The sequence below is a fragment of the Melanostigma gelatinosum genome (genome assembly GCF_949748355.1).
Source record: "Melanostigma gelatinosum genome assembly, chromosome: 6".
Taxonomy (NCBI): domain Eukaryota; kingdom Metazoa; phylum Chordata; class Actinopteri; order Perciformes; family Zoarcidae; genus Melanostigma; species Melanostigma gelatinosum.
This window is the reverse complement of record NC_136639.1, coordinates 20289368-20303857: the sequence shown is the minus strand read 5'-3', so window position 1 is coordinate 20303857 and position 14490 is coordinate 20289368. Positions and strand designations below refer to the sequence as shown.

At 43.3% G+C, this 14490-nt stretch overlaps 1 protein-coding gene across 1 annotated transcript in view; it reads right to left on the bottom strand.

The window, feature by feature from the left end:
- Nucleotides 1-14490, bottom strand: part of ipo11 (importin 11) — a gene marked incomplete at its 5' end in the record, with an annotated part of 102818 nt that overhangs the window by 38021 nt on the left and 50307 nt on the right. The window contains 6 exons of the mRNA XM_079270798.1: nt 3871-3947; nt 5319-5434; nt 7569-7682; nt 10017-10133; nt 10270-10308; nt 10421-10456. Of these exons, the coding sequence (XP_079126924.1) occupies nt 3871-3947; nt 5319-5434; nt 7569-7682; nt 10017-10133; nt 10270-10308; nt 10421-10456 (499 nt within the window). The remainder of the gene's footprint in view (nt 1-3870; nt 3948-5318; nt 5435-7568; nt 7683-10016; nt 10134-10269; nt 10309-10420; nt 10457-14490) is intronic.

The window sequence follows — 14490 nt, the reverse complement described above, 5'->3', positions numbered from 1 at the left end:
ATAACTCCTTACAGACTCCCAGGAGTAAAACAATTACTCCAGCAGCTCACCAGACACCACTGCTTTACTGTACACAAAGGACTCACTCCCAAAAACATTAAAAACATGGCCAATGACACGCCAGCTCCCATTGGTGCACGAGTGACTGAGTCTTTGCAAAGTCACAGACGAGTAATCATGCATGAGAGGAGCGATAAAAGCTCGGCGAGGGATTCAATGAAGTTGCAAAAGTCGACTTTATATGGATGGATTACCCATGTATGAGATGGCATCAGTGATGAGGAAGCAGAATCCTCACAGCACTGAAACAGCAGCTCAAGGAGATTCGGACTCCAAAGAAGATGAACAGAGCATAATATCAAACTTTAATGAATGCACAGAATTACACTAAATAAACTGCTACATAATCAACCGTAACAATTGTTATTCAAATTTCTTCCGTCCCGGCAGTAAGTGTCGCCAAACATATTCGCCGTCTGCGAGAGCTGTAAGCAGTCATTACTTCCAGTTGAGAGGCCTGTAATGAAAAAGCGGCGCTCTGACGGGGGTGTCCAGGTTGATCCATGGAGCACGTCGGCTGGCCAGTTAACTGCAAGACTCATTGTTTCACAGGCAGAAAACGAGGCTGAAAGCGCTCAATACAGTGGCATTGATCTTCGTGGGGATGGCCCGACACCAGTAATTGCTAACTGATGGGATGATCATGAAGCAATGTTTTGCTGTATTACTTTAAAGGCACTTCAGCAAGGTCAGGCTGAAGTTGTCTCATTTATTCTAATTTCTACCTTAAACTGTAGGAAAAAAAACACGACCTTAGTTGTCAGTAGTCGGTGCAGCAGGCACAGCTGGAATGTGTCCTGGTTCAGCGCGTGGTGGCAGAGATACAGGACGCGGTACTAGTCAAACTATTTAGCCACGGCAAGGCTCTTGACATTCTAATTAGGGAATTTGCTGCTCCATTTTAGCAGTGATGCAGCGGGGCTCTTTATCGGGCGGGCCAGGCCACACACCTGGCAAGCTGCGACACCGAGCCGAGCCAGACTCTCTCAATGGCCCTCCACGGACCGAATAAATGAACCGCCGAATGTCCCGCTGAAAAGCAGCCAAAGACGATGACCGGCCAGTTTTACGAAAAAGCCGAATTTCCTCTGTGAGATATTTCATCAATATATGTAAATGAATGCACGATTGTTGAATGTAAAACAATCCTCCACTCTTTTTCGTGTTCAGTGTTAAAATGACACGGATTTTGAAACTTTTCTGACCAGTGACCGTACCTTTCATCACAGAAGCTTTGAATTTATCCATTTAATACTTCCATTGACAACCGTATTTACATTAAATGCGATTAACGTGCTTTAAACACGCTAATGTTACGTTTTCACATTTAACAGAAGAGACGGAGACACAGGGAGAGCGAACGACGGGTCAAGAGAGGCCGAAGTGCAGCTGCATAGTTACATAGGTGAAAACATCCACTGTTCAGGGAAAAGATGATGTTAAAAAACAAGGGATAAGAAGATGATAAAGGAGCTATTAATAAAGTGGAAGAACAGCATGTCACCACACTCCTTCAGAGTTTATTTGGGGATGAGAACCAGGATGTGGGTTCATTCAAGTCCACTTGTTACAGGGGTTACTAAAGAGGGGGAAATAGAAAGATGACAAACATGTCAGTTCAGACAGATTAAAATACATTAAGGATCGTAATGTCTCTTAAGGATCTAAATCATTTGTAGACACGGGAGAACATTTTAAACGAGAAGATTCTGCTTGATTGATTGTCATTTTGTGTTTTTTTTTACTTTACCAATGAAATGCTGTTAGCTTGTACCTGGAGAGACGTGAAAGCTTTTTCCTTTGCTTTAATGCGTCCGTCACAGCTGGAGAAAAGCATTTCCACTGAACCAAATGTTGAAAAAAGGAGAGAATTGCCCGTCTCCGTAGTAAACACGGGTGATGATAAAAAAAATCGGGTCACAAAGTGAGCAATTTCCATGAGGTACTCTAGACCACGCTGGACATGGGCACAAGGTCCTAACACACCAGGCTGTGTTTCTAATGAGGTACTCATGCTTATAATGTGTAATAAAGGTAACAATTCAAGTAGGGTCGTGTTCTCATAGACTTCTATACAATCTGCCTTCTTTATGCAACCAGACGAGTCGCGCCCTGCTGGCATTAGGAAGAATGCAATGTTTAAAGCACTTCTGCATTGGCTTCACTTTCCTGAACGAGCGGTTGCCCGGCTGTGAACGAAGCAGTGCAGTCTGGGTATAGTTTAGGCTAGTTAAAGGTGAATAAATGCTACAACTCCTCCAGACCCAAGCCATGTGGCTGTGCCTTCCTTGCCACCTGCTGAATAAATCGAAGCGGGTTAGCCCCGAAGTTAGCAACAACTTCGACCCAGGCCCACCTAAAGTGGACCAGCTTTGGTCATTTCAGACACGACAAGCTCTACCTACTACGATACAGTAATGCGTTTGTGTTCGGTAATTCAGAGCACGGACCAGTCGGCGTCATGCTGCATGAGGAGCTGCTGGCGGCTACAGACGGGGCTTGGGTGTGTGCGAGATGACGGCGACGACACAGAGAAGCGACTGTTTGTTCAAAAACAATGGCTGCTCCGGAGGAGATTAGCGTAGATGCTGCGATAGAATCGGTTAAATCTGAACTGGGCAGTATTTCTTCATTGGAAGAGGAGCAAAGAAGGGCACTAAAGGCTCGTCTGTGTGTAATTGCCTGTGAATGGTCTCAAAGTAAACCTTATTAGTCGTGCTGCTTTGTAAACAATAAATAAATAATATTAAAAACTGTCTCCTTTACTTTTCATAGCCTTTGTTTACCTTTCCTGTTCAGCACCAGATGAAAGTAAAAGGGCCTCTCTCATCTTTCCAGCCATCCATGTCTGAAGCTCCTCAGAGCCCTCCACCGTGTGTAACCTTTACTACAGAAAGTCACTTTGTCATTCATTTTCATGCCCTCACTTCCTGCATCATGACTTTTCATCCACCACCTGCTTGTTACATTTCACAAATCCCCTCTCCTCGATTCGTCCATCTGGAACGGTCTTTCTGAGTCCCTTTGCTCTTCTGTGTCTCATGGATTCCCGAGTCACACAACATGAAATGCTCCAGTAAGCCGGGCTGCACTGTGTTCATATTAGGCTGACTCTCTTCGTTATGTGCAGGAGCCCCAAATCAATACTGTTCCTCATCACACAGAAGGGGACACACACACACACACACACACACACACACACTACAGTAAGTGAGGTGTCCCAACACTCCCGGCCTGCGATAAATCATCCAGCCAGTTCCATTCAATATGCCAGCACTCACAGCTGCCTTCCGACCCAGACTTGTGGCACTGCTGCCTTGAGGGTACCGCAATGCCACAACTGTGATCTTTGAATGCTACACTACCCAGAAGTGATAACATGATGAGAGTTAAGCCCATGTCCGTGGATTGCATTAACTTTTCTGTCCTCGTTCTCTCGGCCTCTCCGTGATTGAAAAGTATTTGATCACATAACATATTGCCCAGCTTCTTCCCCCTCTCGATGTTTTGTGGTGAAATGTTTTCTGTGTCTCTCTTCTGAACCACACAGAAACAAACGCAGATCCCGTTACAGGAAGCCAGAATTTGACCGTATGCTCATCAAAGTGCAAATACAAAATGCATCATAGAAGCACAATTCTATCGTGTTATTGTGATACCTTTCTTCGTTCCGACCACTGATTCAATTTATATGTTAATGCTAAACTCCATAAAGTGTGTGAAAAAAAGAATCTAAACTCATTTACATGCACATCACACACTCAAGTAGAAACACAAGCACACACAGCAAGAACTCTCATGTGAGCTCACCCAGCAAGGCTGACATGTTCTGGTAAATTCTGAGCAGCTCCGGGGTGATGGCGGGGCTGTTCTCCAAAGTCACCAACCTGCATGACGAGAGGGAGGGAAGAGAGAAGAGCAGGTGGAAGGTAAAGTAAAAAAATGAAATCAAAAATTAGAAGTGAGAGACAGAGAGAGGGCAAGGGAGAGAATAAAACAGAAGATGGGGAAAGTTGGGAGAAAGCATAACAGAAGATATAGATTAGAGGTGGCAAAATAAAATGGGCAGAGAGGTACAGCAGGACAAATTACAGAGGCAGAGAGAAGAAAAGAACATGGGCATCACAGAGGCGGAGAGACATAATATGTGGTGAAGTGGGTGTAAAAGGGAAAAGAAGGAGGCAGAGGAAGGCAATGGTAGAGCTTTGGCTCAGTGTAATGCAAAATCGGATAAAAGGAAACAAATGGGATGATTGGTTAATTAATCAGAGAGCATACTGACACAAAGTCGACAGTTTCACACATTCAGTTCTCAAACAAAAAAAAGAAAAAGTCCCATTTTATACAGTCATATGGGCTCTTGTAACTTATAATGGGTTGGGTTTTAAAAAAAAGAAACCATTTTATGAACAAAATAACAAATCAGTTCTCTCCAGCAGCGGATTGTCAAAGTAATTTATTCAATAGGATCTACTGACGTGCTCACTGCTACTAAGTGTACGTGTGTCTCTGAACTGAACAACCTTACTGAGATGTTATACGTAATACATATAGGAAACACTCAATGATCAAAAACCCCAAATAAAGGTTGATGGATTTCACCTACAACTACTCAAAAAGCAGAGCCATGCATGACTTGAACGCATGCTTCACAGACTAATAGGGGAAAAAACACAAGATCCGATATCAGATACTGAGAGGGAGACAGAGAGACAGAGAGAGTAAAATCAGCTGATAAAAGAAAAGGACATTGACTTTGTGAACACGGCAAAGGAATAGGGCATGATTGTTAATCAGGCAGAACAAAAGGACATAAGACTGTGGCTTTGTACTACAAGTGCACACAGCATGCTGAACACTGCAGCACGCCACATATGGAGAAAAAACACATTCAGCAGGGATGATGGGCAACCCGGCAAATTCTCCTCTGCTGAACCAAACCTTTTGCGGTTGTAACGCATTTGCAAAAGTGAGCGTAAGCAGCAGCTTCTTGAGATATCTTAATGTTGACCAAAACAATAACATAAAGGCATCGTGAGGTACATGAATTATCAACCACTTCATCGTGCACCTGGAGAGGTTGACACACAGACAGAGAGAGAGAGAGAGAGAGAGAGAGAGAGAGAAACATAGTATGGATGTTACGTGTGCACGAGTGTGGTGTGACATGCGAGGGAGGAAATGACATCACCAAGTTCCTGGTAAAAAAGTCGATAATTTATAAATGTGTAGAGCATATGCAACGTGCAAGTCCTTACCAGAGCTCCAGTCCATCCTCCAGCAAATACACATGCGGCGGCTGGGAAACATCGGTGCTCAGCTGGATGACAGGAAGAAGGAACGGGTACAGGTTCTTACATTCTGCCCCCAGGCCCTGTGAGAACAATCAGACACAAAAAAAAAGAAAAAAAAGAGTCGATGCCAAATTAGGAAAACCCGGATAAAAGAAGCAGAGTGGAGGGCTTCAAGAACTGCACTTTATGTGCTTTGGCGTAATGGGTGTTCCCAGACATTCAAATGCTCTGGCTCATCTTGACAGAGAGAGCCAGAGCATTTGAATGTCTATGTCCCCATGCTGCACTGCCTGCGGGAGAGCATACCTTGTTCTTGCAATATATAAGATGCATGTCTTACAGCAAGTACGCTGCAGGGCGTGAGCAACTGTTCCCACTTTATGAGGTATCAGAAGTAGTGGCTTTTTGTTCCTATGTTTCGCTGCTATATTCACGCCTCAAGGTGCAAAATCTGTTGAGGGTATTTTTAATGTACGGTACATTTTATGGCTCTTTTAAACCACCATTCAATAGTTTGATGAAAGGCTCAGGTGCAACTGCACGATCTAGCTCAATGTCCATGATGGTCATACCATAGAAATAGAACAAGAGGAGGACGGACATTTAACCGTTTGCTGTGGTCATCAAAAAAAACTGTGGCTCGTCACTGTGCATGGAGCATAGAAACCGTGTGAGCTCACAGCTCTTTGGGTGGCAACGCTACACATACGAGTCTCTGACCTTCCTGCTCTGTTGGTTCGGAGGGAAATGTCTGTTCTGCCCTCATTCTATTTCTATGGGTCATACACACTTTAATGACATTTCAGATTGCACTGGGGTGAGTAAGAGATGACGTAATGTTCCTTTGGGAAGAATTTCGAATAAAGTGTAAACGCACAGGCCCATTTGTTTCGCATGTACTGGACGTAAGCATGCGGCTATAATGTCAGATGGCGATGGGTGACGGTCATCCCGATCTCTACTGTGTCACGTTGCTCTTTACTGACGTAGAACCGCGGCCAGAGACAGCGCCGCTGGGAACACAGTTAAAAACAACCCATCTATTCCTCTCTTGGAACTTTAGAACTTCAACCAGACTTTTTTGTTTTGTTTTCAACGTCAGCATTATATAAAAAAAATCGACATCGGTATGTGGTTCCATGATTTGCTAATCCAAGCCTTCGGCTGTGGACCTTCAGTGCCTCCCACGGTTTGCCAGATGTGTACTCGTGTTAGTCTTTCAAAGGGAGTGCGCCTCTCATCACGGAGCGTTTCATCTCCCACTGTGAAGTAATGTAGCGGCAGTCACACTGAGGTCCAAATCATTCTGCCGGCTGAGACAGGCTGCTCCGATGCTCTGGGGGAATGGAGCTTCTGTCTCCGGCTACTTTCTCTTAACTTCACCGATAGAACCGAATGATATTGTAGCAACATATTTGCAAATAAAGTATTATACAAGTTGCCCCACGGACACAACAGAATCTTTACATTGCTAAATAGCAAAGAAATACATCTTTATCTGAGGCTCACAAATATATACACTGTGAGCAACTGAGTGTGAGAATAACAAAGCATGAAAGCCAGACAGAGCGTCTCCCCAGGTGGCATTATCCAGTCTAGTCACAATTTCTGGCAGGTGAAAATAAATACATTTAAATTGTTGTCACAAACGTGCCTGACCCAGGTCTCCCTAGCAGACATTTTGGAAGTCAGCCTAAGCAAAATGTGGCCAGACAAGTAAAACCACACTTAGTGCAGGATCCACAGAACAGTACCACCTGTCATCTGGTAAGTCCACTCTCTATGAACAATAAACATAACGCACTTGAAATTGAAGGAGATTTGTAACCCACAGAGCCATGCTTTAAGTTGAACCTCAGGTGTATTCCCTGCAATAGCATTTTGCTGCCGTTTGGCTTATTTCTATTGTTTTGTTTATGGAATATTTTCTTGTGATTCCGGGAGAAATGAGAGCTGGATCGCTGCAAAACAAAAAGGTGAGCCAGACGAATGTCTGATGTGGATCAAAAACATGCGAGTGGTGAGTTAGTTAAGGCAGCTGATTCAAGCAGACATCAACCCTATGAAAAGACGAACATCTAGATCTGAACTGCTCAACAGTGCTGTCTAGTCTAGGAAAGCCTTTCACAGATGACACATTTCTCTAATTAGTTTTTCATTTCACGTTTCGTTGACGTTATGCACCAACTGTGGAAAGTTGAGGGTGCACCATACCTGGACCAGGTGGATGAGCGTAGTGAGGATGGCACACCGAAGCATGTCGTGCTCTTCGGATTGCTTCCAGAGCAGCGGCAGGTACTGCACCAGACAGCCTACGTACGGCCGGATCTGAAGCAGAGGGGGAATGAAAAATAAGAAGCAAAAACACACACCGCGAGATTAAAGCCAGCATCTTCCAACACAGTTCAAATATTTAACTACAAGTCTACTGTGGATGATGCAGGTGATGAAAGTCATATTTGGGAGCCGCAAACATACAAAGGCTTCAAAACATGCCTCAGTGGAACAGATGTGAAAAGAAAATACTGGACAGGCTGCTGAAAATACAGAATATATTTTCAGTGATCTCTTGATGCCTCAACCACAGTCCGTGAAAGCGCTCATGGAAACCGATCTGGCTTACACGCGATGTGTGTGTTTGTAGAACAGCTACAGCAACAACAATCGGAGCTAAAAAGTGTGTAAAGTAACATCATCATTCTTCAGTATGCATTTGAAAAATATACCAGCTTCAAGAAAAAGGTGACGCCCATGTCCACAGTTGATCTTTTACCAACGCATCTTATCTGAGCCCATGCTCCATACGACAGCAACCTCCATCACAAAACTGGGCTGTATGTATTCTTCTTCTCTCTTTCCTGAGTTACTTTCTAAACGTCTTCCTCGGTGCTGTACTCTGATGTACAACTGCACCTGAATTACACAGTGCGCAGTCACATTTTGAAGATTCACACAGGTGATGACATCCACATGGTGTCTCTACACCCAGATGCTTCAAGTGTTTAAAACAAGTGACTGAAAAACACACTTCAAAAAGTTTTCTGCCCTTTGTTTTGGTGCCGAATCCCTTCATATAGCCTGAAGCGTCTGCGTGGCCGGGCGGCAGGCCCCCCACTGGGATTTCTTTGCTTCATTACACCTTTATAAGAGGAGTTGGCTCGGGGCAGAGGGAATAGTATAAATTAAATATCACATACAGCCTTGAGGAGAAAGATAAAAAGGGAGAAAAACAGATGCACAAACCAGCCTACGAAGACTTTTGTGACACTGAAAACAGAGAAAGCAGCTAAATCTCATATCTATCATCATGTTCATTTCAACACACGCCGCACTCCTCGTTTCACAGTCTACTTTTCACAGCTGCCGCCACTCTGTGGGTTTGAAGTCCCTTGTGAGAAGATTTCGAATATTAATGGGACTTCCACTGTCTCTAGAAGTTTAGCCAGGGCCAAACGAGTGAGGCCGACTTAACCTGACTGGCAGTTGACAGGATAAAAGCCATTTCTGTGAAAGATTCAAGTCATGGGAACGTTTAAAAGGAGGTGCTTAGACGGATCTGAAAAGAGCCTGGGGGGGTCAAGAGGAAGGTCAGTGTTTAAGGGTTGGCAGTTAAGTGGATTAGAACGACTTATTGGATGCTCAGAAAATAATAAAAATCCATATGGCCACAAAAGCACTGCTGTGGCAGACGGGAGACTGTGTCACGGCGGTAAATGAGAGATCGCACGTCCGAACAAGGGCTGCCTCCGGCCTTGTGGTGTCTCAGGATGTGACAAATCATCAATGTTTAGCTCACTGTTGAGGACAGAGGATTATTTCATCTTTGGGGGTCTGGGGCTTGGGCAGGATAACTGATGGCTTGTATCTGTCTTGTGGTTTGTTTTCTTTACAGCTTCACGTGTCCCCTGCAGAGTGCAAATCGATGACCACAATTTGTGCTGTTCTTCACCAAGCAGCTGCAGAATATATCTCCCCAGATGTCCAACCATAGACTGTATACAGGAAGGGCAGGTAGTCACCGTGACGCCTCCCATTGGTTTGTGGACTGCTCTTTAGAAGCCTCGAGTCATGTCGCCATGTCGGCTTTTTGCAACCAGAAGTGACACGAGAGGGTGGAGCTAAGCACGACTGAACCCTAAAAAAAAAAAAAAAAAAAGACATTTCGGGGCGATGAAAATGTTTCAACTTTCATGAAATGAAAACAAAGGGTTGTGAGATGAAAACACGGACAACTCCCAGACCGGGCAACGATGCAGCAGCGACCTGTCAATCACTAGGCAGCCCCGCCCTAAAGCACACCCTATTTTACTGTAAATGGGACCATAATATACCAAATGAACATCACGCTGTATGGAAGAAGACTTGACACTTTTAAATGAGATCATTAACTCATGTTTATAATGCTTACTGAGGTAATAAATCAAGTGAGAAGTAGAGTCATTTTCTCATAGACTTCTATAGCAACTAGAGGAGTCGCCCCCTGCTGGCCAGCAGAACAAATGCAAGTTTAAGGCACTTCTGGGTTGGCTTCCCTTTTCAGTCCCGGAAGTTGCTGCCTGAGACCAAAACACGGGCTCCGTAATAGACGCTGCGAGTTTGACTCAACTTGACTTCACATACTGCAACTGATGGTTTCAAATAGTTATATATCTTGAATCTCACCTGGATGTTGACTCTCTCGATGACACAGGAGATGACATGGAGCACCTGCATCTTAGTGTCGCACTCCGTCACTTGCTGCAACAACTGGAAGAGCAGCCCGAAGATAGACTCCAGGTACTAAACGAAGAAAGGAGAATTTAAGGGTTGGAAAAAGGCAGAAATGTATCCATTAAATACTGTGATATGTTTACCTTCTTGTCACTGAATTAAAAGCATACATAGTAATTTCCACGTTAGTGATAGATGTACTCACTGGGAGGAATTGCTCTGTGCGGAACTCAAAGTCGTCAACGGGTGATCGTGAGTTAAGGATGAAATCAAACTGCTTCATCAGCACACTCACTAAAACATTCTTCATGTGCTTTGGCGTACCTAAGAACTAATAATACAAGTACAAGAAGGATATTGAGCTTCAGGGTTGTAGCAGTCTCAATCCGCACCTGAGAAAATAACAGATACAAACAGTTCATTTTGAAAAGCATATTGAAATGAAGCCTTTATCAGCACATCTGGATTGTAACGTTAGTCAAAGCTAGTGGTGTCACGGATCACGGATCGATCCGTGATCCGTTCGGATCAGCCCTCACGGTTCGGATCACTCGTGAACCGCGGATCAAGAGTATTTTTTTATTATTTTATTTTTACAGTGTAATCATCATAGTGTGTAAAGTTCTACTGCTGCTGTTCCTTTTCAAGTAACAAGTCCCCGAATATCAATGCAGAGTGTCAGTGAACAGATATAAAGCAGTAGTGTGTTCACGTGACCGGAGCAGCTTAGAAGCATTTAACGGTGACGTCATGGCGAGCGGAGGAACGTCAGAAGCCGCGGCGTCATTTAAGTCGCAAGTTTGGGAACATTTTGTCTTCCCTGTAACGTATAATGACGGATGAGGGTGGTGGACGAAACCGTTACGGTATTTTGCCGTTATTTAAAGAGAAAGACACACGACAACGGCAAAACATCGGGCATGTCAGCGACGGGGACACTCCGGTGTAGAAAACAAAGGATTTCTAAATCTGGTTAAAATGCTTGAGCCACGCTACGAAATCCACTCACGCACCCACTTCAGTGTGAAGCTGTTCTAGACCTCTATGAGAAGGAAAAGACTGTGTAGAGACTGCTTTCACCACGGCGGAGTGATTCTTAGTCCGGTGCTGTAGACACGCCCCCTCTGTGAGCGTCACACAGACACACCTGGTTCAGGTGCTGACAGAAGTATCGGAGTGGAAGCTAGACACGCCCAATAATATTCCAGTCACCACAGAAAGGTCGACCCTCTCCCCAGACAATGGAGATACTCTCATCTTTTTGAAAATAATGTCACAGTAATGTAACATTGTTGTGTATTTGAATGGCATAACCTGACAGGAAGTAAACACAGACCCACGTTGTTGCTGAGCAGTTCCGTGTAAACAGTGGAAGCTCACTGGCTGTTTCTTTCTTTCAGTATTGATGAAAGGACGAGGATATCAACATACCTCATGTTGCACTTAAACTTAACAGAATTCTTGAATGTATTATTTTTATTTATTTATTTCATTTTGTTTCAAATTGGACATCTTCAATATTTTAGTTTTCATGTAAGACTATAGCCCAAAGTTCTTTGCTTAAAGTGTTCTTGAAGTTCTTTAATTAACAAATGGAAAGCAAAGTTATATTTGTCTCCTCCCCTTTTCTTTCTTGATCCGAAAAATGATCCGAACCGTGACTCCTGAACCGTGATCCGAACCGAACCGTGAGGTTTGTGATCCGTGACACCCCTAGTCAAAGCTAGAGAGAGAAAAGACTTACTGAGTTTGTTCGTGAACTAAGTGAAGAAAAAACAGACCGAGAGCAACAGAAATATAGAAATACATAAGCATGAACAGAAGAAGATTGCCACAGCTGCACATAATGCAATTCAACCAAACATTAAAAAAAAAACATAATTACACTTTCCGTTCATGGCAGCCTCAGAAAGACCACGGCGAGCTCTCGCTATAGCAAAGGCTTTTAATAGCTGAACGCAGCAGCCGTCCCCTCCACCCTCAGATTCAAACAGTGCAATCTAGCTGTGTCAGAGAGACGGAGGTCGAAATGTCCATGTTATGGCTGGATAAGCGAGGGTCAGTGTGTGTGTGTGTGTGTGTGTGTCACCACTATTCAAACTATGAAAGGTCTTTACAAGTGTCGTAATGCCATTTTAGTCCACATACCTTCAGGTGTATTTAACTTGTATCATAAACTCACTAGTATCACACTTCACTCGCCGCCATCGTCTCCTTATTTTGAAGTGAACGACTTCAATAAGTAGCAAGTTAAAAAAACGACTTCCACGTCTTTAACGCACAAACTGCCACAGCTGCAAAGTAGCATAAAGTCAGTTACTGATCTCAGCTTTAAACTGGATGACGGCTCCGAGGCTGCATGTGATGCCATCTGTGCGTATGTCATCTATATTTTACACTTGCAACAAAAGCCCTTACTTCCCTTTTAGAGAGTAAATTATAAGATCTATGGCTACGCTTCCATGGAATATGGTATGAAATGAAGTCATTAAAAACACATTTGGACTATTTGCATAATCCATATGGAATCTGTGTAACTCCTTTATACAACAATTGTAACATGCTCAACAAGGCAGAGACAAACTTATCTTCTCTCTAAGATGAACAGCATGGCAGACATTTGCCAATTTATTCATAGAGACACGAAAGCCTCCTTCAAGTCATTGATAATCTCGATTTAAACTGACAAACTCGCTTAACTGCCCTCCATTTACAATCACTTTACAACACTCTTCCTGTGTCCAAATATGACGATGACAAGGAAACAGTAAAATGTCCATTCAAGATAATAAATAGCTTTAAGTTGAATAGACACAGTTTGATTTAGAGATGTACAAATTTCCAAAATGTTTGAAAGATAATAAAATACAGAATAATGTTTTAGTAATGCTGCACACGGCCTTGTTGGTAATTCAAACACTAATGAGAGAAACTGCATTTCAATTCCACAGTAAAGTGTCGACGATAATAGATTGCTTGATGAAATACTCGGATGGATCTGTTAAACACACACAATGTCTGAAAATAATTAAAAAAACATAGTCTGCCTCACATCATTATTCAGTCTCAAACAGCAGGTTCAAACTGAATTTAAAAGTGATTAGAAGTTGAATCACCTCACTGAATCCAAACAAGCCAAAGAAAAGCTTCAACTTGGCAGCTACTCATTAAAAAGTTGCTAAATTCTAAAACCAGAACATTAATACAGCAGCAAACTATTTGCCATGTAAAGATATTGTGCAGTCACTGAGCCGCGTCGTCTACGTAGCCGGTCCGCTCACACAGCGGGCGAGCTGGTAACGCCGTCCCAACCGGCACTGTCGCACAATCGTAGCGGAGTCAAAGTTTCATCGACTCGTAATAGACATCAACCACGAAGACAAGAGACAAAGCAATAATCAAGTTTATCTGGAAATTAAAAATTAGAGCAGATGAACAATAACGTGCACAAACTGGAGCTAAAGCTGCTTCATCGCTGGAAAAAGCTTATACTAAGCTTTTAAGAAGAGAAAGAAATGATTCATGAATAGTGTTTTGGATTGACATATGGATGGCAAATATTTATGATTGGGATGGGGAGAAGACCACCAGTTTCATTTTGGTATCCGAGACAAATTCTGACCCTAAGAAAGGCTCATTTACAAGTCACAACTCCTAATAATAATCATGATAACCAATGCCAGCCAGCATAGTGCATTGACCGTACAGTAACTGAAAACATGATCGAGTGGGCTTAAAATCCATATTCAGGACGCCTCAAAGCCTCCATGCAGTCAAGGAAAGGTGAGCAGAAATGGGAAAAACTGTTGACTGAAACATCACAGCTTGATGTCGTCAAAGCTGGCTTAACAACCAATTCTTGAAAAATATTACTGCCTCCCACTGGGAATGCAAATGCCCCGAAAACAGAAGGAGTTCAAATTGCCATTGAGCTCATTTTTAATTTATTTTTTTTGCCTTTACTTAGAAACTGAGCAAAAAAAAGAAATCATCTGTGATGATTTCTGCAGCTGACTGCAGCTGTGAAGAAAGAAAAGGAGAATGTATTGGAGGAAATGAGGATAGAAAAACCGGCACAATAGAAGGCTGCAAGCAACTGGCATCTGTGATCTATGATTGGGCTCATGAATGTCATTGATGGATGCCAATAATCCGTCTCACATACAAAGCTGCCACGGGGGTGAGACGTTACCACAAATACCTGATTATCTGCGTTTCTCTAGAAGCAGAGTCGGGGTTTCTAGCACGAGTTCACCGACTCCCAGGGTGCACGGAGGATGGGAAAAATGTGATGAGATCAGAACCCCAGGGACACTTTAGTATTTAGAACAATTGTATTGTTCAGCACGAAGCGTTTCGGCTTATGGCCTTAATCAGGGTCATTCAGAACGGAACGCACTGGTCCAAACAATAAAGTGTTTCTGTA